This window comes from Podarcis cretensis (genome assembly GCF_951804945.1).
Source record: "Podarcis cretensis genome assembly, chromosome: 15".
Lineage (NCBI taxonomy): Eukaryota > Metazoa > Chordata > Lepidosauria > Squamata > Lacertidae > Podarcis > Podarcis cretensis.
The window spans coordinates 6,917,519-6,930,147 of NC_137185.1; the positions used below are offsets into that span (position 1 = coordinate 6,917,519).

The window sequence follows — 12,629 nt, forward strand, 5'->3', positions numbered from 1 at the left end:
TGGCCCTCACAGGTGTAGTCAAACTCCAGTTCCCATCATCCTCCAGTGGCCAGGAATGATGGGAGTTGTAGTTCAGCAGAAGGTGAAGGTCCTTCAGTTCCACACCCCTTTCCTAGGACTCTTTCTCACCTTCCCTTTGTTGGGAGTTCAACAGAAGGGATCATTTCGTTTGCAACTTAAGAGTTAATTCTGTTCTCCCAAGGTGGGTGGGAGGGGCAGAGGTGTTGCTTAGCAACTAGCCAGAGTGACATGATCTTTGTGGAGGTAGCACATGCTCTGCTTGGGTGTCTAGTTGAGGCAGGTTTAGTTGCACCTAATTCTTCTCTCAAAAAGGCAGGCCCCTGAAAGGCAAAATCTCTGTTTATTTCTTTTTGAACAGTGCACTGTTATTGTTTATTTTTGCTCCGAGAAGCATTAACCGGGATTTCTTTCCTCTCTGGGCTCCCTCTGCGTTATTCAAGCGACTTTGCTAGCACCCTTTGCATGTCTTAATTCTTCACCGCTTTCACCGTTCTGGATTCTGCAGAAAACTCTTTGTGGCCAGCGTGCAAAGATGTGCAAATTTATTCCCATTGTTTGTTCATTCGTTTTCTTCCCAGACGAAGAACTTAAAAGTGCAGTGGCAAATAGCATGGTCTTCCTGCTGCCATCGGAGAAGTCACATGGGGGGTGTGGACGTGTCAAAACTGCTGCCCCACCTGCTGCCTGCAAAATCCTCAATTATTCTCTCTCTCCACCCCCAGCCCCCCAAATCTCCTGTCTTTGAAGCTTTTCTGGTAGTGACTCTTTGGGAAACATTAAATGCCATTTCCATTTTGTTCTGCAGATCACAAAGCCCTCAAGGCTTTGCTGAGGACCCTGGTGGATCTCCAGGACGAGCTTTTGCACCAGTACTCGGGCACAAGACATCTGGTAGATGGAGAGCAAGGGAAAGAGGAGAGGTAACTGCAAAAACAATGGCAGTTCTGTCGACCTCAGGGATGAGGCTGGGGAAGCTTTCGCCTCTAGCTGGAAAGGGAAAAGGCCCATAGCTTAGTGGGTAGAGAATCTGCCCATCTCAGGTTCGATCCCCGGCCTCTCCAGTTAGGGCTGGGAAAGACCCCTGTCTTAAACCTTGGGAGTTGCTGCCGGCCAGTGTAGACAGTACTGAGGTAGATGGGCCAGTGGCCTGCCTTGTTATAGACCAGCCTCCTTTGTTCCCAAGTTCCATGTCAGTCGGAGGGCAAAAAATGGGTGAAGCGATTGGTTCTGGAACTGACAGCTGTACAATAAGCTATGCTCCACCCCTGGAAAAGTTAAAGAGGTTTTTATTATGTGTTTTGTGTTCTCATTTTGTATGTTTATGTTGTAAACGGCCTTGTGATCTTCAGATGACCCCGACTGCATGCAAATTTAATAAATTAAATGATAATTAGTTTTTTTGCATTCTGCCCCACCCTGCCCCTATGCGTCTCTGCACCCAGGCATGCAAAAGGCATTATGATCTCAGTTCAAGAGCACATTCCAAATGCTGCAACTTTTCCTCCTTTATGGGAGTAGGTGTTGAAGGAGGGGGGGAAAAGGAGATTTGTCAAGTAATCCTCAGGGGGAGAACCCAGCAGTTAGGGACTCACTCAGAACTGTCATAAGGGAAGATGAGGTTTGGGAAGGCTCTGAGAGCACTCGTGAGTTGGCTGCTCTCATCTGGGGAAGATTTCGGAACAAGGATGCTGTGTTGCTACTGGACCAAGTTCAGAGTGCTAATATAGGTATGTATAGAGCCCTTAACAGGTTGGGACCAGTTTCCTTGCAGGATTGCTTTACCCCATATGTGCCCATTCAGCTCCTTGGGTCTGCAGAAGGGGCACGGCTATGGGTCCCACATAGTTCCACACTAGTGAGAATTCAACTTTTTGCTGTGGCAGCATGAACACTCCCTGCCTGTTGACATTAGGCAAGCGTCTTTGATGTTTCTGGCGCCTGCTTAAAACATTTCTGTTTAGGGAAGCCCATCCAGATGTGTAGATGTCATGTGTGTTTTATCCCTCTTAAGCCAATGTTGCTTTTCATCACCTTCTGGATAGGTTTAAATACTTGTTTTTTAACCCGTTTCTAAACCAATAATTTCAATGTTTTATATTTGCTGTAAGCCACTTAGACGTCACCCCCCGCCCCAAATAATATAGTGGTGTATTGCTAAGTAAATAAATGCGTTGAGTTAGGAGTTGCATGTTCTTGATCTTGCCTTTAGCAACGAAGAGATCCCAAGCGGCAATGACGACGATGACCAAGCTGAGATGGAAGACAAGGAGAGGAAGAGGCCACGCAAGCGGAAGCTGGGAATGGACGATTACCCACAGTTCGTGGCCAAGCGGTTTGCCGACTTCCGGTCCTATCGGAACAGCACGCTGCAGAAGTGGCATGATAGGACCAAGCTGGCTTCTGGGAAGCTGGGGAAGGCAAGAGTCGCTCCTCTGTTTTGCGGGGTGGGCGCAGGTCATAGGTCACGTGTGGCTTGTGGCTTCCTTGCAGTGCTAAGATCCCATTGCAGTGCTAAGATCCCATTGTCAGGGAAAGCTGCATCTTGTGCAGATCCCCATTTTGAAAAGCTAAAAGGGAAAGAAAAAGCTACATAAACAGGAGCGTGCATGTAAAAATGCATTGTGAACTGCCCTGAGCTCTATAGGTGAAATGCAGTATACAAATTCAATGCATACATACATACATACATACATACATACACACATACATGCATACATAATAGCACCTGCATCAATAAATTGAAAATAGTAATAGTAAGAAGAAGAAGAGGAGTTTGGATTTGATATCCCACTTTATCACTACCCTAAGGAGTCTCAAAGTGGCTAACATTCTCCTTTCCCTTCCTCCCCCACAACAAACACTCTGTGAGGTGAGTGGGGCTGAGAGACTTCAGAGAAGTGTGACTGGCCTAAGGTCACCCAGCAGCTGCATGTGGAGGAGTGTGGAATCGAACCCGGTTCACCAGATTACGAGTCCACTGCTTTTACCCTGCCCATCTGGCTGGGCCTCCCCAACCACTCTGGGCAACTCCCAACAAAATATAAAAAACATGATAAAACATCAAACATTAAAAACTTCCCTAAACAGGGCTGCCTTCAGATGTCTTCTAAAAGTCAGATAGTTGTTTATTTCCTTGACATCTGACGGGAGGGCGTTCCACAGGGCGGGTGCCACTACCAAGAAGGCCCACTGCCTGGTTCCCTGTAACCTCACTTCTTTCAGGGAGGGAACCACCAGAAGGCCCTCCTTGGAGCTGGACCTCAGTGTCTGGGCTGGACAATGGGGGTGGAGATGCTCCTTCAGATGCCTCTGGGAAAATCCTTGGCTGACAATTTAGGAAGGAGGGTTAACTAATTGGAGGGAACTGAAAATGCTCTCTGTGGTCCAGCCATCTATTGGAGACAGATAACTGAAATCGCGAGTTAAAGCCTCACTCACGTAGGAAATACTTCCCAGCTTATCCACTCGCACAGAAAGCTTGGGGCAGGGGAACAGAAGATGGCTTTCCCTGCATTTGTCCGACCTTGGTTAATGTCCCTCCAGGGTTTTGGTGCCTTCGAGCGTTCCATCCTGACCCAGATCGATCACATCTTGATGGACCGAGAGAGGTTGCTCCGGCGGACGAGGACCAAGCGGTCAGCCTACAGGGTACTGGGGAAGCTGCAGCCAGCCCCTGAGCCGTTGCCAGCGACTTTGCCAGGACAGGCGGTAAGCTGGAGATTTGGGTGGATGGGCTGGTGGTGGGGAGTGAGGAAGGAAACAGATTGGCTGCTGCGGTTTGAGAGCAAGGCACCTTTCCTGTTTTGAGAAGATCGCTGGAAGAAGGCAGGCCGAGAAGGAATTTTGTAACGCAGTGGAGCGAAACTATTGTAAGGTTTGCAAGCGAAGCTAGCAAAAGGTCTTTGACTTGCCATAGGCTATATTCTCTGAGCTCCTTTGGGTTCTTCTTTTGGATGGGGAATAAATTTAATAAATGAGTAAGCTGCGGATTGGGGATTTTAAGCACCCAAGTGACGATAGGTATTTCCACAGTTTCTTAGATTTCTGTTGGGGACCCTGTCATAGCCTGCTACTGGGGAACCCCGACTGGGAAATTGGTGGTGCAATGGCTCCACAGAGTAGGGGAGAGAGAACAGGCTTGGGGGCACTAGGTCCTGGTCCCCTGAACCAGATATGGGGATCCTGTGGCCCTCCAGATTTTGATGAGAAGACTCCCAACTCCCATCAGCCCCAGCCGGTGTGACCAGCGGTTGGAGATGATGGGAGTTGTAGTCCAGCAACACCTGGAGCGACCGCAGGTTCCTAAACCCACATCATTAAGCCTCTTTGAGTTTATTTTATAAAGCCAAGTTGGGGTATGTCGTCGTGGCTTCTCAGCAGCTCTGTGGTCACAGGGCCCACTGAGAAAGCAGCCTCTTGAGCCCAGATTCAAGCCCAGAGAGTCTTCTTGATTTTTCTCTTGCCTTACTAGGAGACCCTTCCACCAACAACATCCAACGCGCACCTCAAAGACCTGGACGAAGAGATCTTTGACGATGACGACTTCTACCATCAGGTGGGGGCCTTGTGGCAGTGGGTGGAAACTTTTAAGCTGAGCAGAAAAAATTGCAAGCACCTGCCCCTGTGTGTCTTTGCCCAGATGTGCTCCGCTTTTCATGCACATAAGTGAACAGCTATCTTGGGCCCACCACCCATTGAGAGATAGCACTGTTCCTTTTTCCACAGGGAGCTCCTTTGTAAAAGGAATGGGGGGGGGGGACGTTTGTAGCTGCGTTCCATCATTCTCAGCCTTTGGCAGAGCACATACTCATGGTGGCAAAAGTGGGTGTGCCCAGACACACTGCTCTCCCTTGAGGCAAGCAAGTGGTGTTATCGCTAGAGTAGGGCGCTGTGGGTTAAACCACAGAGCCTAGGACTTGCCGATCAGAAGGTCAGCGGTTTGAATCCCTGCAACGGGGTGAGCTCCCGTTGCTCGGTCCCTGCTCCTGCCCACCTAGCAGTTCGAAAGCACGTCAAAGTAAACGGTGTTTCTGTGCGCTGCTCTGGTTCGCCAGAAGCGGCTGAGTCATGCTGGCCACATGACCCGGAAGCTGTATGCCAGCTCCCTTGGCCAATAAAGTGAGATGAGCGCCGCAACCCCAGAGTCGTCCGCGACTGGTCCCTTTACCTTTAGGGCGAAGAAAGCGGGGCCAGCGAGCAGCGTGGCCTGGGCAAAGTTTCTGTGCTTGAGTGACCCCACCACTGCTTTACATGCTATAAATGACACACACACACCGCAGCCCCAGCAACGAAGTTCTCAATTTCACAGCTTGTAGCCATATAGGATAATACCAACAGTCCTTTTTTTCTTTTTTGAAAGGCATCTCCTTAAGGCCTAATAATAATAATAATAATAATAGTGATAATGAACCAGGCTTTTTCAGGGGTAGCTTTGTTGGATATTGTTCCCGTTGGCTTTACAGATGGACTTAATCTGTTCTTACTCTTGCAAAAAGTTTGTGTCTTTTTTTTTGGTACACTGCCAGGATGGTTTTCAAATGGTGGGTGGTTTATAAATCCTTTAAATAAATCATGTAGCATATGAGAGAGCATACACAGAGAGAGCATACATATGAGAGACCATACATCATGTAGCATACACAGAGAGAGGAAGGAGGAAAAGAAAGAGAGAGATGAACATAGTAGGATGGAGGAGACACAGAATGGCAGGCAGAATTCTCTTTCTGCAATAGGGCTTTTCAGCTATGCAAGTTCTATGGGGGATTTAGGGGCCCTCTGGAACAGCACTGGGGTGGGACAAGAAATTGGGAGTATTTGGCAGGGGTGCTTTACCCCTCCTCAGTTAATCGGGGTTAATCTAAATTAAAACGAATAGAGGTCTTGGAAGGGAATGGGAGCACCTGACTTTCAGGCAAATGGAGTTGCCAGGCTCTGCTTTGTGTGGGGTTGGCCATTTCCCGAAGTGCGAGGAGAGGGCAGTGGGCGCGGAGAAAGGAGCCATGAATGGTGGGTGTGCAAACGATGAGTGTTCAAATGGTGGGTGACTCAACAAAAGGAGGGAGGAACTGCCTTTGGGGATGACTTACATATCAACATTTGTCGCTTAGACTTGCTGCTGTTAGGCTGCACCTGCTTGAACAGAGAGCAAGAGGGAGAGGCGGGGGGGGGGGAGAGGAGGACGTTTTCCAGGTGCTGCCAACATCTGGCAGCTCAGCAGGGGCTGGTCCTGACTCCTGGCTACCCTACTGTCTCTAAATACGGTCCTTGGGATGCGTGGGGGCTTCAATCACTTCCCTGGATTTGGCAGCGGGCTGCGACAGCTTATCCGTGCCTCGTACATCACGCTCAAGACATCTGCTCAGCTGAGAAATACACCTTCATTTTTCTTTTCTTCTTCTTCTTCTGCTGCTTTTTGCTTCACACACACACACACACACACCCGCCAGCTTCTCTCCCTCCCTTCCAATCCCTGATATGCTTCTTGGGGGAGATGATCTGTTAAAAGATTACCACTTCATTGTGTCCCAAGTAATTGTGGGAATGCTAGGCCACCTTGACAGGCTCTGTGTAGCCGTACCTGTTCCACTGACCTGGCTCATTTTCCTCCTGTTCAGTAGGATTTGGCAAAGAAATTGGACCTGGAGCCTTTTTCGACAATAAGCCTGAGAGGCGAGTCGGGGAGCGGATGCGTCTGTTTTCTGCCAGCCTCCCACTTAAAAGTGGCTTCATAAAGGACCTTCCTTTTTTATTTGTTAGGGCTGTGAGCCAGAGCTGGGAAGCTGCTTCTGGGGAGCGAGGGGTTATTTATTTATACATACATACATACATACATACATACATACATACATACATACCCTGCCCTCCCCAGCCAAGACCAGGCTCAGGGCGGCTAACACCAAATATAAAAACAATTGATTGAAATACAACTTAAAAAACAAGGTTAAAACACAACATTAAAACATTAAAATGTATTCAAATGCAGCCTCATTTCAGTGGAAACTCAAATCAAAAACTTCTTTGCAGATGAAAACGTCAAGTCTTCACCAAGGCTAACTATCCAGACTGGTCCTACATGGGCCAGAAGAAAGCCAGGGAAGTTCCATCATAGAAGGAGAAAGGAAAAAAGAAAGAGGGGGAGGGAATCAAGTTGATTCGAAGCCAAAGGCCAGGTGGAACAACTCTGTCTTACAGGCCCTGCAGAAAGAAATCAGATCCTGCAGGGCCCTGGTCTCATGAGACAGAGCATTCCACCAGGCCAGTGTTGACAAGGCCCTGGCTCTGGTTGAGGGTAATCTAACTTCTTTAGGACCCGGGACCTCTAGGGTGTTGCTATTTATGTACCTTAAGGTCCTTCGTGGGGCATATCGGGAGAGGCGGTCCCCTAGGTACGGGTTCCTAGGTCGATCAAAGTTGATTAAAGTTGACCCAAGGCTAGGTGCTGAATGCCTGGGCCTGCTACTCCCCACATGATCCTATATGGACTAGATGAGCATCATCAGAGCCCCTTCCCTGCATGCTTGCTCCTCTGAAGTGAGGGGTGGAGAGACAAAAAGGGCCTTTTTCCAGTTGTGGCTGTCTGATTGCAGAGTGCTCTCATCAGGGGAGCACCCCTGGCGCCATCATAGTCAGATTTTAGGCTCACAAGGAAATGAAGAGAGCCCATTTGGATCAGGCCACTGGCCCATCTAGTCCAGCATCCTGTTCTCACAGTAGCCAACCAGATGTCCAAATGAGAAGTTCGAAAGCAGGACCTGAGTGCAACAACAGCACTCTCCCCGCTTGCGATTCCCATAAATTGATACCTACAAGTATCCTGCCTCCAGCTGCGAAGGAAGAGCACAGCTGTCGTGGCTGCTAGCCATTGATAGCCCTCTCCTCCACGAATTTGTCTATAATCGTATTTTAAGGCCATTCAGCTTGCTGGTCGTCGCTGCCTCTTGTGGCAGCGAGTTCCGTAGTTCAACTATGCGCTCTGTGTGATGAAGGGACTTTCTCCTTTCTGACCTGAATCTTCCAGCATTCGGCTTCATTGAATGTCCACAAGTTCTAATGTTAGGAGAGAGGGGGAACATTATTTTATTTCTCCACTTTCCTTCATGGCAGTGTGCTCCTGAGTCCCAGGCATCTCAACCAGGGAGAATGCTCTTGTGCTTGTGCTCACCTGGGACGTCTAGTTGGCCGCTGTGAGAACAGGATTGCAGAACTGGACGGCCTCTTCTTAGGTCCTTAATTTCTGCATCTTTTAACTACTTAAGCACTTCCAGCTGTGATTTTGCAGGCACGTGTCGTGTACAAAACCGGCTTTAAACAAAGCAACTTCAGTGTTTTTGTGGTGTGTGTGCGCGCACACACACACACACACACACACACACGAGATTTCTGATAATGCCATGCAGACAAGTAATTACAAAATCTGGCAAACTATTACAAGTCAATAATGGTGAAAAATGGAGAGAGGGAGTGGGCTTTTTTTCTCCTCCTTCTCCTGCTTCCATCCTGACAAGTTGGTTTACCTTAATTAAACTGGTGAGCGATTAATATGGACAGTTGATCTTGTGGCTCTCATTAGATGCATTTAGAGGGTGCCCCCCCCCCCGGAAATAGGAGCTGTCTGCAACCATTCCATAGGTTAATGGCAATACAATAATCTTATCATAGGCATGTGTCTCTGGAATGGCTGAGTAGGTGGTTAATAGCACGTTTTTAAAGCTTGGTTTGGGGGCTCCTCTTAATGGGTTACTAAGAAGAGGACACGTCTTCTTTTCTGTTGCTTTTCACAGTTACACAGTTTTCCACAGTGGCATTCTTTATATTTAATTTTTTTGCGGGTCGTCGCTGAGCTAGTGGTAGATGTAATTAATGCCTAACCTTCAGCAGCTGTGGATCAGTGTTGGTATATTCATGGTGAAGCTGTCATTTAGAAGCTTAAGAAGAGCCGTGCTGGATCAGGCCAATGGATCCTGTTCTCACAGTGGCCAGTGCGATTCCTGTGGGAAACTCCAATGCTGGGCTTGAGCACAGCAGCCCTCTTCCCTCCTGCTGTTTCCAGCAACTGGTATTCAGAAGCACGTTGCCTCTGGCAGGAACGTAGCCATCGTGGATAGTAATGGAAAGCACAAAAGCAAACCCTGAGCCCAGCAGCACCCTGTCCACCTGCAGTTCTCATCTCCCAGTCAGCTACTGTTGGAGGTAGAACACAGGCGTGCTGTCGAGTAATGGTTAGTAACGCTAATTTGCAACCTAAAGCATCCTTTCGCAGAACTGATAGCTTTCTGTGACTCTCCACAGGTGGATTTAGACATGCACTTGCGAGGTCTAATTCTCAGTGTTGGTTTTTGCCCGTAACCAGCTTTAGAGGGGCACTTTTGCCTTTCTGAGTGTGCATTGTTGGCTACTGATAGCTTGTTGCCCCAAAACAGCAGGATACTTTCCCAGTGTGCAGCCAACACACTGCAATCCTCATTGGAAGCCCTTCTTCATGTGCCTCCTCCGTGAGAGGTCTGGAGGTTGGCAACATGAGAGTGGGCCTTTTCTGTGGTGGCTCCCTGCTTGCGGAATACTCTCCCCAGGAAGCCTCGCCTGGTGCCTTTGTTACATATCTTTAGGTGCCAGGTAGAAAGAGAAACATTCCTCATCTCTCAGACCTTTGGCTAATTAAATTGGCCTTTTAAACTGTGGTTGGGGGGTGGTATTGTTTTTGCTTATTATGGTATGCGTTTTTGTGTGGTTTTTTAATATGTAACCCGCCCTGTGATCCTTGGATGAAGGGCGGTATAGAAAGTTAAACAACAACAACAATAACGAACTCTGTACAAGAACATTGGAAGAGTTCTGCTGGATCAGGCCGAAGGCCCATCTAGTCTAGCATCCTTTCATCACAACCAGATACCCGTGGGAAGTCTGTAAGACGGCTCTGGGTGCAAGAGCAGTCTCCCCACTTGTTTCTCCCAGTAGCTGGCCTCCAGTAGCATTACCGCCTCCCAACAGCGGTGGCAGAACAAAACTATCTTGGCTAGTATCCCTGGGCCTTGATCCTCTCTGAATTCGCCTAACCAGCCGTGTTGGTGGCGGCTGCCATTGCATCTTGTAAATGGATGAAGAGAAAGAGGGAGATGGAGGATGAATGAGAACATTAGAAAAGGCATTCCTGGATCAAACCAAGGGCCTATCTAATCAGCCCAAATTAACAAACGAAGTGCCTTTGGAAAGCTCCCCCCCTCCCAAGTTCCCCCAGCTACTCTGTACTCAGAGACATGCCTTCTCTGAACTTGGAGGTTATGCACCACCTGTTTCAGTTCTGTGCCATTTCATATATGCTCAATCATTGGTCCCTCCCCCTTTTTTTGATCTTAAAAAAAACAAAAACAAAATGAAAAATTGCACCCAAATTGCACCCACCTGACTTGCCGCTAAAATAGGCAATTTTGTTCACCGTCTGCCCTGACTGTGCATGCTTTCCAGTGCATATTAGACACATTTTTGTGTATATTGTGTATATTGTGTATATTCCAGTGCATATTAGACATGTTTTTTTAAAAACCACATCACAGACATCCACATATTGGCATGCTTTCCAGAGCATTTGCCCCCTATGTGCATTTCCCTACATCGTAAAATTGTGAGAAGTGTGTAGTAACTCCCCCGTGGTGCAAAGGGAACGTTGGCATCGCTTGAACTCTGTTTTCTTTAGGCCTGGCTCTGCCTGCCACTGGGACCGTGGCCCTTGGAAGCTTGCCCAGAAGGGAACGTGGTCCCGGGGCTGAGAAAGACTTCCTGCTGCTGACCTTGGCAAGTTTCAGCCTTCTGAGGCAGGCTATAAGGGGGCAACATTAGGAGATTTGCATCAGTGGAAGTCGTTTGGTGCCAGTTTGATTGAGAGAACTTGCCAGCCACAGTTTTATCCCAGTTCCTCAACTACCACCATTTCCTTTCCCTCTGCCTCAATCTTCACACATCGGGGGCTTAGTGCTGATAGTGTGATTTACTTGCGTTTCCTACTTAATAATTAGACACTGGGAGACTCCATCTGTCACTCCTAATGGAATACGTGGGGGCCTGACTAGAGTTTTTCTGTTTTGACTAATAAATTCTAACTGGGATTGCTGAGCCTAATGAAATATTACAACTTCAGGAACGGAGAGTGGTGTTCTTTTTCTTTCTCATTCCTCCCCCCACCTTCCCTTCTTCATCTTTATTAAAGGCCCTGTGCTGGAATTAAAAAAAAAAACAGAGATTTTGCTGTTTCCTCCAGTAAATTGGTTTATCATTTATCCTCTTACTCTGAACCCTTGGCTCTGCTCTGGAACCTGGTGCAGTCTCTGTGTGTTTGTGTTGGCTGCAAGGCCACAGGACAAAATAGCAGAAAAACTAATCAAATCTTTTTTTAAAGAAACAATAATAATAGTAGAGGCACCCATGCAGAGCCAACCAGACTTTTTTCCATTGGGTAGTGTCCCTCCCTTGCCTGTGTCTTAAATTTCCGTAAAAAATAAATAAATCCATTGTTAACATGACTTCAGTGGGCTGGAGAAGGGATAGCTCAGTCGGTAGAGCATGAGACTCTTAAATCATGGGTCATGGGTTCGAATCCCATGTTGGGCAAAAACATTCCTGCATTGCAGAGGGGTTGAACTAGATGGCCCTTGTGGTCGGTCCCTTCCAGCTCTACAATTCTGTGATTCTCAAACTTCAGGTTGCTTTTTAACTCTCTCTCTCTCTCTCTCTCTCTCTCTCTCTCTCTCTCTCTCACACACACACACACACACACACACTTATTTATTGCAGTTATATCCCACCTTTTTCTGTCCCAAGTTGCTCAAGGTGGCATCTGTGGTTCCCCCTGCCATCTCATTTAATCTCCACAGCAACCCAGTGAGGTACATTATACTGAGAGGGAAAGAGACATTGACTGCCCCAAGGTCACCCAGCGAACTTCATGGCCGAGTGGGGATTTGAACCCTGAATTCCCAGGTCCTACTCCAACACTAAGCCCTACAGCACACTGTACACACACACAAACCCAGAAACTAGCTAGGTCAGAGATGGGGACCCCTCTCCTGATTGCCCTGCAATATGGATGGGGAACCCCAGGCACTGGTCTCAGGGCCTCTTTCTCCAAAGTGTGCCAGGAGTACCTGATACAAAGAGTGCAGTGGATGCTCAGAGCAGAAGCCCAGGGCATGCGTGTTTGCGCCAGCTCCGCAAAAGAGACCTATTGATTTCGTCCGTGGAAGTGTGGTGTTTGTGTGCAGACTTAAGTTTATCTAACTTGGGCGGCTTTCTAACCCCCAACCCCCATGCAGAATTTGCCCCCTTTTCTTCCCCTAAAGGTAAAGGGACCCCTGACCATTAGGTCCAGTCTTGGCCAACTCTGGGGTTGCGGCGTTCATCTCACTTTATTGGCCAGGGGAGCCGGTGTACAGCTTCCGGGTCATGTGGCCAGCATGACTAAGACGCTTTTGGTGCACCAGAGCAGGGCACGGAAACGCCGTTTACCTTCCCGCCGGAGCGGTACCTATTTATCTACTTGCACTTCGTGCTTTCCAACGGCTAGGTTGGCAGGAGCAGGGACCGAGCAACGGGAGCTCACTCCGTCGCGGAGATTCGAA

General features: G+C 48.2%; 1 protein-coding gene across 1 annotated transcript in view; it reads left to right on the forward strand.

Moving 5' to 3' along the window:
* AATF (apoptosis antagonizing transcription factor) overlaps nt 1-12,629 on the forward strand; it is a 63,487-nt gene that overhangs the window by 25,306 nt on the left and 25,552 nt on the right. The window contains exons 5-8 of the mRNA XM_079955647.1: nt 827-941; nt 2,231-2,438; nt 3,565-3,729; nt 4,493-4,576. Coding sequence (XP_079811773.1) covers nt 827-941; nt 2,231-2,438; nt 3,565-3,729; nt 4,493-4,576 — 572 coding nt within the window. The remainder of the gene's footprint in view (nt 1-826; nt 942-2,230; nt 2,439-3,564; nt 3,730-4,492; nt 4,577-12,629) is intronic.